This window comes from Zeus faber (genome assembly GCF_960531495.2).
Source record: "Zeus faber genome assembly, chromosome: 17".
NCBI classification, from domain to species: Eukaryota; Metazoa; Chordata; class Actinopteri; order Zeiformes; family Zeidae; genus Zeus; species Zeus faber.
The window spans coordinates 3,822,853-3,838,104 of NC_137204.1; the positions used below are offsets into that span (position 1 = coordinate 3,822,853).

Below are 15,252 nucleotides of genomic sequence, written 5' to 3' on the forward strand. Positions count from 1 at the left end.
AAGACGACACCTAACAACTGATCAACAGTACCTCGCCATTGCGAGGCTTCAAACAGGATGTTCTCAGAGGGAAGTGGCCACTGAGCTTAGAGTGTCACAGAGTGTCATCAGCAGGTTGCAACAGAGATACAGAGAGACTGGAAGAGTCACAGAAAGACATAGAAGTGGACGTCCTTTGGCCACATCCCACACTGATGAGCGCTTCATTGTGAACAGTGCCCTGCGGAACCGGATGATGAATGCCACTCAACTCCAGGCACATTTAAGGGAGGTGAGAGGCACCCAAGTGTCACGCCAGACCATTCCAAACCGTTTCCATCAGCGTGCTAGACGACCTGCAAGGGTACCTGACCACCCACCGATTCACGTTGAGCAGAAATGATGGCCGCCAACGATGTTGTAGACGTCAAGGAGAGCGCTATGCATCAGCCACTGTTGTCACCAGACGAGCCTTTGGTGGTAGTGGTGTTTGTGTGGGCAGGTGTGTCTAGTCAATATAGAACTGCCCTACACTTTGTGAATGGTACAATGACAAGCCCATACTACCTGAATAACATCGTTTATCCAGTCATTGTGCCCCTGCATGAACAACACAGGCCTAATTTCATCTTCATGGACAACAATGCTCCAGCTCATCGAGGTCGCATCATTAGGGAACGGCTGCTGGAGACTGGGGTACCTCAAACGGAGTTGCCTGCACTTTCTCCAAACCTGAATCCCATAGAAAATCAATGGGATCAGCTGAGTAGCCGTGTAGAGGCTCGTAACTCTGTGCCCCAGAACCTCAATGACCTGAGGACCACCCTTTAAGAAGAGTTGGGTGCCATGCCTCAGCAGACAATAAGTCGACTTGTGAACAGCATGAGACGTCGTTGTCAAGCTGTAATTGATGCTCAAGGTCACATGACAAGTTATTGAGACATTGACATTTTTTGTTGTGGTATACCCATCGCTGTTGTTGGCTTTTGTTTCAATAAATTGTTTGAGATGAGGAAATCACCATTGCATGCTTCTACTTAAATACCCTACTTTCATGATGTAATATCACTGTAGCGTGAACTTTTTACATTTTCCATAAATTTCACCCGAAAGCCAAATATCCCTAACTTTTTTTTAGTGTGTGTGTGTGTGTGTGTGTGTGTGTGTGTGTGTGTGTGTGTGTATATATATATATATATATATATATATATATGTGTGTAGACAGTAATTTCATTTTAGGCACAGGTAGACAATAAGCTTCCCTGGGAAATCCCGTCAAGGGACTTAACAGTCCAGAGCAAACATGCAAGTCTACAATTTCAGAATGGCAAGGAGGAAATCTTTACAAAGGAATAAGAATACCATTTCTCAATTTATATGACATATTGAGGAGCTAAAGGCTACTTAATGTTGAAAAATATGTGGTATGGCTTCTTTAGTTGCTAGGATTACCAGTACTAGACATAGTATCGACTAAATAGTGCAACTGAGGCATTGGTAACACACCTAAGTTTTCAGATAAACTTGTGCATGTATTTTCTCTTTTATCCATACACACTTATATATTGAACAAACGTGATATGGTAAATGTAATGTAAAACTAGTTATTGCTAATTTGACAGATTTTCCCTCAGCACTAACTCATAAAATCTGCAATTTTTTTTTTTTGCAACATTTCAAATGAGTTGAAAAGTTTGAAATAGTGAATAAAATAAAACCAATATATCACATTTTCTAAGCACAACTTGCTGTGCTTATCATCCGTAATAATCGAGTACTTCAAGTATTGTAAGATATTTAAATAGAAAGAAATTGAATTAAATTACAATTTGCAAAAAAAAATCATGATACTGAAATTCAGTAACTGAAACCTTTTTGGATGGACCAGAATCTGATTGATTGTTTCGCTGTATACGTCAAACTTTCAGTTTGGGAAAAGAACAAGCTTACTTTATTTTTATTGGATAGGTTTGCCATTTTTCCAACTGAGACCAAGAACTTTATTGAGCACCATGTGAAAATTTTCCCTCTACATTTAACCCATTCTAGATATCTAGGACCAGTGGGCTACCACAGCACGGCACCTGGGACCAACTCCTAATCTTGAGCCAAATGTCTTGGTCAGGGGAATCAGCAGGAGTGTCCAATGCCAACTTTCAAAATCCTAATGTCGCTGGGCTGCTCACACTACATAATCAATTTTCTTGTATTATAAGACGAGGTGCACGACATCATTCTACACTTGGTAAGCAGTGACAGGGGAGATTTTGCTGTTCCCTCCCAAAGACTTTGCCAAAAGTAAAAAAAAAAACAAAGAAAAAAATGATGGGATTGAAAAAATAAAATAAAGTCGTGACGTCTGCAACAACTCAAAAAGATGCTTCTCCAAACTCGCTCACATTATATTGTGTATATTTATATTATATACATTATTATATTGTGCTTATTGTGTATTTATTGAGTGTTATTCAAATGTTTTGAATGACAGTAAGTGGGCTCAATTGTCATGCACACATAATCCTCCAATCGCGGTTTAGCAAAAAGCAATGTGGCCTAGATGAAGTCTCATTTTGACGGCCCATGATCTAAAATTTGTTGAATACCTCCTATGGCTATGTTCTGAGTTTCCCATTTTTTTTTTTAAATTGTCTGGGTTTTTTAGGGCTTAAAAGTTTGCCACATTGGACAGCATTTAAGTGAGAAGTTGTAGAGCAGCAGTCAGTAAGTTTCCCAATAGTAAAGCGACAGATTGTGCTATGAATACTTAGGGTGGGAATTAACATTTTAATAAGGCCTGGGTTGAAAAATGGCCAACGTGTCCTTTAAAGAACTGCCTATAATCTTAGCGAATAGGAAAAACATAGTGAGAGTTAGTCGACAAATCCCAGACAGGGTAGATTACATTTCTCGACAAGTTTTCATGTTTTGTTGCGGGTGAACAAGCGCTCCCCACGCAGGGTTAGATGCTGGAGTTGGTGCTGCAGCACTTCGGTGTCTGCCGACTCCTTCATACTCATTTTGTCCAAGTTGAGGTAATCCAGGGACTTGGAATGGGTCCGCTTTCCTTTGAGCAAGCAAAGGGGCAAGGACCCATGGAGGTTTGTCCCGGATTCCCCATGTGCCAGGGACCTGAGGAAGGTGTCGCCAGAGCTGGGCATGCGTCGCCGCCTCCGCCCATTAGCAGCAGGGATCTCGTAGGGTTGGTAGTAGCGGCTTTTGGCTTTCAAGATACGTGATCCCCGAAAAATCCCTAGGTCAAGATGTTTGGGAACAGCAGCCGGGACAGAGTTAGCTGACGCCTCAAGTATGGGGCTCTTTTCGGAGGCACTGTCTGACCAGTGCTGGGCCATTTTGAGTAACTCCTCCCCCGTGGTGAAGCCCACTAAATAGTTTGAGTCCATGTGGAGAATCTGGTATCCAGCGACAGTACTTTTGATGGGTGAGCAAGGGGTGCTGGCGCAGCGAGGCCTGTCTATCTCAGCCACAGGCAAAATGGAGATTGGCGCCCTCGAGACTCCGCTGATGTCCATTTCCATTTTTATGAGACAGCCTGAGTGGAAAAAGACAAAAGAGCAAATATATTAAAAAGTGTTAAGGCTGGGCAATATATGTTTACAAAATGGATATTGTGATGAGATTTTTGTTAATTATTGAATTTCAGAAAACAAGCATTTTGTGAAATTCATAGTCTGTTCCAATCAATACATATTGATTAGAACTTGGTTATAATATTATAAATTCATATATGAACTTCCCCTATTTGGAGGGCTTTGGAGGTATTCAGCATCATAAATGTCCTAGCACAGTGTGTGTAGAATAGATTTAGTTCTGTCGTTGACTGATTATACTGTATCTCTGATAAAGTATATATAGTTTGTATGCATAATGTTACTAAGCTCTGAAGTGGATGCCACCGCGCAATAGGACAGAGCGATATTGATACAATCTATATCGACTATTGGTATACAGTTTGGTGGTATGCAAGCAAGCTCAAGATAGTATGAGGTAGATAACAGTGGGTTGAATATAATAAGGCAAAGTACAGAAAACTCCCCAAGTTCCCACAAGCCCCAAGTAATTTCTGAAAACAAAATACACACATTTAATGTTTAAAATGTTTGAATTTTTATCTGAATTGCATTGAATCAACATAATAAACTAATTAATCAATGACCAGTAGCAGTGGTGGTTAGTTGAAGCCCTACTGGCAACCTAATGTAGCCAATATTACGCTTCTGATGTACTGTGGGAATTGATAAAAAATAGCGTTGACTAAATAACTGTTCTTTAAAACATTGTTCAAAAGAAGAAGTGTGAGTTTCCCCATTTTGGTTCCCTTAAAAAATGTTCCCATTGGACTGCACTGAAAATTGTAATAAGGCCTGGGTCGAAAAATAGCAAACCTATTCATTCAAGGCGCCATTACAGTGAAGTAATTAAATTTTCGGAACGTTGTACACTGCTCTCATCAACACCTCAACCAGCTTGGTCATAATATCCACATTACTAATGATTGCTTCTCAGGTAATTTTCATAAAAACGACAATAGTTGACATGACATCAATATCGCTCTGCCCTATTGCACTGTGGCATCCACTTTAGATGTAAATAAGATGGGCGGCCACGGGAATAACGCCATGCTGCCATCTGCAGCCGCTGCTTAACCACGCCCCTTGGTCCACCATACATACAGTATAATCACTCAACGGGAGTATGTCAGACAAGGGGAGCATGGTTAAGCCACATCTGCAGGGGACGGGGCTGGCTTGGCCGTGGCGGCACAGCTATTCCGGGTCTGGCCAATCAGCCTCTTTAGCACTGATTGGTCGGACCCGGCTGGGAGAGTCTCCTTATATGTTGTTCTGTCTTTCAATGGGGAGGGGAGGCCCAGGACACGGAAACACCTGCAGTCCGAAGCACATCCACACAAAACAAACTCAACCATTTCTAAGTTTATCTTTCTGTTGTGGCAGAGAGACTTTGTTACCAAGCTGAATAAAATCCTGGCCATGTCAGCGCTCCACTGCCCGAATGACTCCATCTCCCTCCCTTAACCTGTACATGTGGGTCGAGACTCCCACAAGTGGCGTAGTCGACAGGATACTGGAGGGACAGGGCACCGGAGGAACAGCGTCCAGGAGCTGATCCGCTGGCTGCGGGAGCACCTCGCAGACCTGGAGGACAAGCGGGACTTCCTCCACTGTCAGCTACATTACATTACTACATGTAGTGCTCAAGGACACTACATCATGCTAGCAGGAGGAGCCTGGGATCGAACGAGCAACCTTTAGATTACTAGACGACCAGCTCTACCGCCTGAGCTACCATCCCCAGTCAGCTATTGCGTGTGTGCCGCCACAGCACAATTGGCGTCTCCTGGAGACATGAGCGAAACTGGGACAAGGAGGGGCGCGAGCACACCGCGATGCGTAGCTAGCCCGCCACTGCCAGCCAGGAGCCAGCCCGAGGACCAGCCCTGAGCCCGGCCCCAGGACCCACATTAGCTTGACCTCGCTCTTTGGTCGCTCTCTTTCACTCTTTATTCAGTGGTCTCTTCCATGGATGATTTTCCGCTGGAGCAGTCACAGGACGAGACAGTTTGTGGTGCCTTTGAGGGGGTAGTTAAAAACGAAAACATGTTGATGCGCCCAGATTCCGCACTCACTCACCTGTATTTTCCGCTGAGGGAAAGGTTGTATCGAGTGAGCCGTGACACTCAAGTTGGGACAAGGAAATAACCCAATTGTTGGTGCCTCGGTATTGACCTCATCGGGCCGTTAGACCATAGTACTCGTGGGTATCATTTCGTGTTAGTCCTAGTGCATTATGCAACCCCGTACCCTGAAGCAGTGTCTCTGCGCAGTATTACGGCCAAAAGTGGGGCGCATGCGCTGTTTCAGGTAACCCCCTCAAGTTAGGATTCCAAAGGAAATCCTGACCGACCAGGGCACTTCCTTTATGTCGCGTTCACTTCGGGAACTTAACGAGTTATTGGGCGTTTGCTCAATTCAGATCAGCGTTCAACATCCCCAGACCGACAGTCTTGTGGAGCGCTTTAATAAAACACTGAAAAACATGATTCAGAAGTTCATTCACGACGACAGCCGTAATTGGGACAGGTGGTAGGGCCCACTGTTGTTTGCGGTGCGGGAGGTTCCCCAGGCCTCCACGAGATTCTCTCCCTTTGAGCTCCTTTTCAGCAGGAGACCCCAGGGCATGCTAGACCTAATTAAAGAAAACTGGGAGGAGGGTCCTCGCACCAGCAAGAACAAGATACTGTACATTATGGACCTCGGATCTATCACCTGAACCTCCTGAAGCAGTGGATGAGGGAGCGTCCGTGTTTCTGGCCACCACGGTGAGCGAGGGGGATGAGTTGGGGCCGGAGGTGCCAAAAACAACCAATTCCACCCCGGCCCTTTCTAGTAACCATCTCGCCGAGCCAGAGCATGGTTGTGGCCATGTTATAATGCAAGTTTTCTGACGTCTTATCCCCCCTGCCCCCTGCACGTTCCTCATGCACCACCATGTGGAGACCCCAGGCGTGAAAGTACGCTTTCGGCCATATAGCCTGCCCAAACATAAACGCAAAGTTGTGCAGCCAGAACTGAAGGCCATACTGGACATGGGGGTGATAGAGGAGTCTACAAGCGACTGGTGTTGTCCCATCATGCTGGTAGGTAAGCCAGATGGGTCGGTCTGCTTCTGGGTAGACTACCGGAAGGTGAACGCGGTGTCAAAGTTCAATGCGTATCCCATGCCCTGGGTCGACGAGCTCCTTTAACTCAAAAGGGTGCGCCAGATCCAGTCCTGTGGACGGTGGTGTGCCAGCAGGTGTTTGAGAAGGCGAAATCAGCTCTCTATGGGAAGCCAGTGCTGGGTACGCCTAACGCCTACCCTTTCTGCTTGCAGACTGACAAGTCGGACGGAGGGCTGGGGGCAGTGTTGTCTCAGCAGGTGGGGGGTGCTGACCAACCGGTCCTGTACATCAGCAGAAGCTCTCAGAGTGGGAGTCAAAGTACAGCACCGTGGAGAAGGAGTGTCTGGCCATCAAGTGGGCAGTTGCCGCCCTGCGATACTACCTCCTAGGGCGCACCTTTCACCCTCTGTTCGGACGATGCCCCACTGCAGTAGCTCCACCGCATGAAGGATATCAACGTGCGGATCCCCTGTTGGTACCTGGCTCTGCAGCCCTTTAAGTTCAAGGTGATTCATAGGCCGGGGTCACAGATGGTGGTGGCCGACTTCCTCTCCCGCTCCGGGCGGTGGGGGTATGTGGCCGATGAGGGGGGCGTAGTTAAGGACGGGGCTGGCTTTTCCAGGTCTTCCCAATCAGCCTCTTTAGCGCTGATTGGTCGGACCGGGCTGGGAGAGTCTTCTTATATGTTTTTCTGTCTTTCAGTGGGGAGCGGAGGAGCAGGACGTGGAAAACGTGGCAATTTCAACAGCAGCGGAAGGGTTTCCTGTTTTTTTTTTTTTTATATTATCATAAAAATAACAATGTGTGCATACCTAGGGGGAAAGGAAAACACACAATTCCAGACAGAAGGTTAATCTGGAAGGTGTTTTCATGATCCTTACACTTTGAAATGGCCGGTTTGAAATGGCTGCCGAAGCAGCCGCCGAAGTGTTAATTCGAATCGTTCATGAACAACCCGATTCTTTTGAATGGCTCAAAATATTATTTTTCCCCAAGTTTTACAGTTTTATGTTGTTGTTTCAGTTACTGTCTCCTCTACTGTTTTGTTCCCAATCACACTGGAACCATGACACGCTGTGACGTCGAACATGACACAACAGAAAAAACTGCATTTCTCCTGGCATTGAGAAATCGAAAGTTTTAGAATCGCCTGCTAATTTTGTGTTTAAAAACTGTATTACATCCATCTTTTGCTGCGACAAATAATTAAGGTTGAACAATGTTGGGAGACTCAAATCAAATTCGAATCAAAGCTGCCTGTATATTATACTAAATTTTGAAACTGGTAATCTGTAACATTATTTAAAAAAATCCTATAACTTTACATATTTGATTGGCACTTTTTAAGAAAAAGCCATTCCACGTATTTGCGTTATATATGTGCTCCTCTATATTCGGGTTTCCATTGTTGCTGGCGGGGTCCACTTTTCCCAGCAGGAATCCACTCAGGCATGGGTTGGGCACACACAAAACATACGGAAATACTGAGTTTATTATTAAAAAAACAAAAATAAACGCAGCACTATTATTGTGGAAAGGTCTATTATTAAATATGTATAATAATAATTTAAATGTTTTAGTGGCATACCTAAAAATAAAATGGTAATTTCAATTATTTATCAATTAAATTATATATTTAGTTAATCGTTACATTTTGAGTAATGGCTTATTTAAAAAATAAAACGGTACGTTTAATTAATGCATTATGGAATAATTTATTGCTTAAATCATTTAATTTCGTTCTCTAAAGTTCTAGCCCTGTTTCACCATTATCTAAAAACGGTCGAGTGAAAGAGAAACGCCACTACCACAAGATGTATCAGCAAAGAAGGGCTTTGTATTTTTTAAGTTCCATGTCACCAATCGTTGATATTTTAGCCATTCGTTAACAAAAAAACTATGATCATGCCACACAGCTCCTGGATCATACCGCCTGACTCATATTCTTCTGCAAAATGCAATGGAGCAGTCCAGTGACGGTAACGATCGTGCGTATAGCGCCGTTACTCCGTTTTCCTCCTCAGTAAAAATCGGATTATTATGGGTTTATCACGTGAGATCGTTGTAGAAATCACACGGTTTTCACTGTAGGAATAAATAATTTGAAAGACAAACCTGTGCGAGGCGGTCGTGATCCGAGGTTTAATGCCTTTTTGCCATACGCCGCTGTCAACTACAATTGTTTTCAAAGCAGCATTTTTCCGGTGTTTGGTTTTCAGTATAAAGGTCCAGAATGCAAACGTATAGTGGGATATCCTTTTTTAGGGTTCAAAGCAGGAAGGGTTAGGGTTAGGGTTAGGGTTAGGGTTAGGGCTAGAACCCTATTGAATTTTTACTTGTTCTTTGTTGTCTTATTCCGCGTCTCAAATTGCCGTGAGCTGGAACGAACTCATTATATATATATATATATATATATATATATATATATATATATATATATATATATATATGTGTGTGTGTGTGTGTGTGTGTGTGTGTGTGTGTGTGTGTGTGTGTGTATTTGTTTGTTTGTTTATTTTTTATTTTATTATTATTATTTTTTTATTACCAAAGGTACTTCCGGAGATGGTGTGTCAAAATAAAGGCCCTGATGTTTATTCGTTTCGTGCTCGTCTCGTCTCACGACCTGTACTTCGTATGGCCAGCCGTTTTGGCATTTTATTTTTTTCAAACAACTTGCAATTCTGGTTGAACTAGTTGTGGATGTACACTTTGATATAAAAACACATCGTACATATCAGAAGTTGTATTGTTGTTATCAGCAGATTTTATCTTATCTCTTATCTCTGTCCTGTACTGTAGAGGTCTCTGTTGAGAGATTTCCAAAATGACTAATCTGTTATGAATACTCTGTATTTAGAAAAATAAAACAATGACAGTCCAGGATGCATTTTTCAATGGAATATATTACATTTTGTTTTTTCGAAAAGCTACTATATTGTAACACACTGGGTGACATGTTGGTGTTATGTTCTGAGACTGAAACAGAGTTTTTTCCCGCAAGCCATAAGAACTGTCAATGCTGATCTCACCAGGGGTCCTAACACATAGGCTCCCCTACCTACTGTACTGTATGTAGCATACTGTACCGCATACTGTGTCACTGTTCAGGGTTGTTCGTGATGCCGTATTGCTGCGCCGTACTGTTGTATACTGTGCTGTATTATCCCAAACACTACCTCACACTATTCACATTCACATGCCACTTTAATTCACATGCCACTTTAAATGCACATATCTGTATATACATAGGCATATTCCCTCTATCTATTCCATTTTATTTCATTTTATTTTGATTGTATTTTATTCTATATATTTTATCTTATTCTATAAGTATTCAACTTACTGTATTACGTTTTAGGAGTCAGTTAGTCGGTCTATTAGAAAGGAATTTTTTACTTTTATTTTTTTCCTAGGACATATTGTGTGCTATCACCGGGTGCGTTGCATTACATTTCACTGCATATATGTATGAAAGTATGTATATGTATGTGACAAATAAAAATCTTGAATCTTGAATCTTGAATGTTATGAGTATGAGTGTGTTAAGAGATAGGAGTTCAGCTAAGGTTAATAATGGACTGTTTATTGCAGTAAACATATTGGCTGTGAAACTTGCCACTCATTTTCATTTACGGTACATATGACAGTGATTGGGTGAGATAGCGTACCTGTGATTGGCGGAGAGCGAGGGAGAGGGGAAGCGGGGACACAGGGATGCGAGGAGAGACTGTTAAACAGACAGTTTAGGTTTCGTTTTTTGGTGTTGGTTATGGCCTACAGTAACCTGTGTACTGCGTTAATAAAGTGTTCACAAAATCACGTAACGTCTCATAGCCTTCTTTCTGAGGGACGCTACAATATGAAAAAAACAGAAACGCAACATGACAAGTTGGGCTGTAATTAAATGAGAAAGGCAAAATGTGATTGGATGTCATTGCACAGAGTACAAGTACTGAGGCAAAAAATGCATTTCTCTAAATTGTACCCATCCGAGTAACTGACGTATCTAAGAGCAGTGGGCTGCCATATAGTGGTGCCAAGGGAGCAGTTAGGGGGTTAAGTGTCTTGCTCAAGGACACATCAGCACGCTACCAGGAGATTACTAGATGACTCTACCTCCTGAGCCACCGCAATTATATACTTTCTGCACTCTGAACATGGTATACAGACTGTACAGCGCAATTTTTACTTAACTGCTATGGCTCTCTCACCTTTTTTTCAAAACGTCTCAAAAATCGGACACTTGGGCATGATAAACAATGTTAATAAGTATCATATTCCAGAATTACAAGAGATTTTACTGTAGAAATATTTTATAAGCCGCTGAACATGGTATGGTGCTGTACCATTGTGTGATTGCAATTTTTCCATAATTGCTATGGCTTTCCTCACTTCTTTTAAAAATGCCTCAAAAATCAGACACTTGGGCTTGACAAACAATGTAACTACGTATCAGAATCCAGAAGTACAACAGATTTTACAGTCGCAATTCCTTTTTATAAGCCCCCAAACATGGTATGCACTGCAGAATGTACGGTCTCATTGAAGTCATTGCAATCTTTCCCTAATTACCATGTTCCTCTCCACTTATTTGCAGAAAGTCTCAAATATCTGACACTTGGGCATGACAAACAAGTTTTAGAATTCATAATTACAAGAGATTTTACTGTAGCAATCTATTTTTATGAACCTCTGAACATGGCATGTCAGACTGAAGTCTCATTGTATATTGTAATTGTTATTGATACGTCCCCCTACCCCACCCCCAACAAAGTTTCTCAAAATGGGCCTTGTGAATGAGATGAATGTAATTAAATACCAGAATTATGACATATAAGATATTTTACTGTATTTCCATTAAGTATTTCCATTCAGTCCTATCAAAGTTCTAGTACGATTGATGCTTTTTTAATGTGGATGTACAAAAGAAGATACATGAGATAAAACACGCCTATTGCGTATTCATATTTATACAAATGTCCATATTGTGCATACTTCAAAATGCAGTGACACAATGAGACCGTACAGTCTGGCTTCCATGTTCAGAGGCTTCTAAGAAAATAGGTGCTACAGTAAAATATCTTGTAATTCTGTATTCTGATACTTACTTACTTTACATTATTTGTCATGCCCAAATGTCTGATTTTTTTTGATGTTTTAAAGAAGGTAGGAGAGCCATTTCCATGTTGTAGTATGTTTTACATACAGGGTTGGAGGCAAATTTAATATTAGATTTCCTCCTTTGATTATTTCACACAAGAATTTGCCTCCTCCATCACAGGAGAGGCGATAATCGTCAGCATCACTGGGGTCAGAGGAGGGGTAGCCTGAAGGGGTCCAGGCGAGCTCATCATAGGGAGAGGTTGGGTCAGCGTCAGCTGAGTGTATTGGTGCATGAGTGAAGTGGACACCATGCGGCTAATGCAAACACGGGGGCACACAACAGAATATAAGGGTGAGACAGACAAGGACGACAACGACCAGGGACCAGGAGCCTAAGAAGGGTCCTTTGCAGACAGGTAATGGAGATGAGACGGTTATGGCATTGAAACATTAAATGGATATTCCTTTTATCCTAATAATGAGATCACATTAATGGCACGGTGGCGCAGTGCATTGCACTGCTGCCTCACAGCAAGAAGGTCCTGGGTTCGATTCCCGCCTGGGGCGCTGTTGGCACCGTGCTCCGGCGGGTTATCTCCCAAATAGGAGCCTTTCTGTGTGGAGTTTGCATGTTCTCCCCGTGCTCACATGGGGTTTCCTCCACCTCACGTCAGTAAGGACCCCCACCAAAAACATGCACCCATCATCGTCTGACCAGCGATGGACACTTATCACCTGGTCCCCGGGCACGTCTACGTATGCTGCCCACTGCTCCTGGCTGTGCCCCCGGAGGAAGGACAAGCCAGGATGGGTCAAAAATGGCAGAACTAGTAGCCAAAAGTTATTTAAAAAACCATGCAAGATTAATGGAGACAGGGCCCGTATCTCCTTAAACAGCAAGACATGTGTACATTAAATGCTGTGTGAAAGTTGGCCGAATGATAATATAATATAGTCAAATCTAGGTAGGAAAAACAAAGAGGAAATAACCCGGGCCAGGGAATTGACTCAAAATAAAATTATATGAATGAAGATGAAAAGTGAAAAAGAGATAAAAGTTAAAAGTCTAAAGTAAGATGAAAAAGAGATACAAGTAAAAAGCCTTAAACGCTTAAAAGATGAAAAATAAAGTTTGAGCAAAAATGGTGAAAAGCAGGGCTAAACCAGCCTAAGAGAATGAGTGCAGGTTGAAAGTGTCAGGGTTCGCCCGGGTCCTACCAGCATCGGCCACTAGATGCCGCCAGTACTGCCTTTTCAAGGTTGCTCTGCTTCCCCTATTTCTGTTCCTGATTACCCTGCCTCATTAGGTTTTATGTTTCACCTGTGTCTCGTTTGGTCGTCCCTATTTAGACCCTGTCGTTTGTGTCCTCGGGCGCTCAGTCTTGAGTTTCTCTAACCTCATGACAACGCTCTTGTTCCAAGCTCCCGAGACTTCTTGTTTGTTTTTGCCCAGTTTTTGTACTTGTTTTGAGTAAACCTCTATTTTTGCCACCTCGCCTCTGCCTTGTTCTCTGCACCTGGGTTCACTCAGCATACCTCCTAACAGCAAGACTGAGCCACAACATGGACCCAGCAGAGAGTCAGCCTCCAGAGGTGGAACGCCTGCGGATGGCCTTGACGAACCAGGGGACTGCGATTGGCCGTCATGAGCGGGTTCTCCAACAGGTCAGCTGAACGTACTACTGGAACTACCCTCCCCCCCTTGCAGGAGCTATACAACAGGAGGTGTAGTAGCAGAGCCTGTAGGATCATGAAGGATCCTCATCACCCCAACAACGGACTGTTTCAGCTGCTGTGGTCAGGCAAGCGCCTCCAAGTCACACAGCGAGAACAGAGAGACTGAGACGGAGTTTTTTCCCGCAAGCCATTAGAACTGTCAACGCTGACCTCACCAGGGGTCCTAACTGAGCCATACACTAGGCTCCACTACCTACTGTACTGTATGTAGCATACTGTACCGCATACTGTGTCACTGTTCAGGGTTGTTCGTGATGCCGTATTGCTGCGCCGTACTGTTGTATACTGTGCTGTATTATCCCAAACACTACCTCACACTATTCACATTCACATGCCACTTTAATTCACATGCCACTTTAAATGCACATATCTGTATATACATAGGCATATTCCCTCTATCTATACCATTTTATTTCATTTTATTTTTATTGTATTTTATTCTATATATTTTTATCTTATTCTATAAGTATTCCACTTACTGTATTACGTTTTAGGAGTCAGTTAGTCAGTCTTTTAGAAAGGAATTTTCTACTTTTTATTTTATTTTATTTTTTCCCAGGACATATTGTGTGCTATCACCGGGTGCGTTGCATTACATTTCACTGCATATATGTATGGAAGTATGTATATGTATGTGACAAATAAAAAATCTTGAATCTTGAGGTCCTGGACAACCTGCATTCGCTCGCCCAGGCCGTCCAGCAGAGCCAGGCACAGGCTCCACCTATGGCCCCTGCGCCAGCGCTGCCTCCCATGGACCCGCGTCCTCCAGATCACCGCGAACAACGACTGCCGGCACCAGAGAGGTACGACGGTAACCCAGGAGGTTGTTCTGGTTTTTTGACACAATGCTCCCTGGCTTTTGAGCTCCAGCCTTCACAGTTCCCCACCCAGCGCTCACAGGTGGCATACGTGGTCACGCTACTCACAGGCAAAGCACTCTCCTGGGCCACAGCCATCTGGAATCAGCAAACCCCGGCCTGCTCCAGCTACCAGGCTTTTGCCGGGGAGATGCGCCGAGTGTTTGACCACTCAGTCAGTGGGAGGGAGGCGTCGACACGGCGACTCCGGCTCCGCCAGGGGGGACAGAGCGTAGCGGACTACGCCATCGCATTCCGCACCCTCGCAGTGGCGTCTGGATGGAACAGCGAGGCACTCATCGCGGCCTTCCAGGAGGGTCTCAATGAGGGTGTCAAGGACGAGCTGGCATCCCGGGAGGCGCAGGAGGACCTGGACACGCTCATCGAAACAGTGATTCGGGTGGACAACCGCCTCTGGGAGAGACAAGGGGAACGCTGTTTTTCCACTTCGCCAATACCAGCACGCAGAGCAGCTCTGGGGACGAGGCCTCCCGAGCATCTCCAAGCTGTCCCGAGCCCGCCTCCAGCATCGAGGGAGGAGCCGATGCAAGTAGGCAGCACACGGCTCTCTAGGTCCGAATGTGACCGGCGGATGAGGGAGCGCTGCTGCTTGTACTGTGGGATCCCGGGGCATTTCCGTTCTTCCTGCCCTGAGCTCTCGGGAAAAGCCAACTCTCGTCCAGGGTAGGGAGAACTGTGACGAGGCCAACCTTCTCTCCCGAGCTCGAGGCGACCGGGGTCCTGCTGGCTGCCTCCCTCGCCTGGGGAGATCAACATCACTCCCTCCAAGCTATGGTGGATTCCGGCGCTGCAGGTAGCTTTCTGGATTTAGGGCTAGCAAAAGCCCTAAAGCTCCCTCTGGAAACTCTG

At 44.2% G+C, this 15,252-nt stretch overlaps 1 protein-coding gene across 1 annotated transcript; it reads right to left on the reverse strand.

Moving 5' to 3' along the window:
- Nucleotides 1-2,010: 2,010 nt before the first annotated feature.
- On the reverse strand, nucleotides 2,011-8,876 carry macir (macrophage immunometabolism regulator). The gene is made up of 2 exons (XM_080017536.1): nucleotides 8,795-8,876; nucleotides 2,011-3,529 (listed from the first exon to the last, which is right to left on the reverse strand). The coding sequence occupies exon 2, from the start codon at nucleotides 3,513-3,515 to the stop codon at nucleotides 2,898-2,900; it is 618 nt and encodes a 205-aa protein (XP_079873662.1). The 5' UTR covers nucleotides 3,516-3,529; nucleotides 8,795-8,876; the 3' UTR covers nucleotides 2,011-2,897.
- Between the last annotated feature and the right edge of the window lie 6,376 nt (nucleotides 8,877-15,252).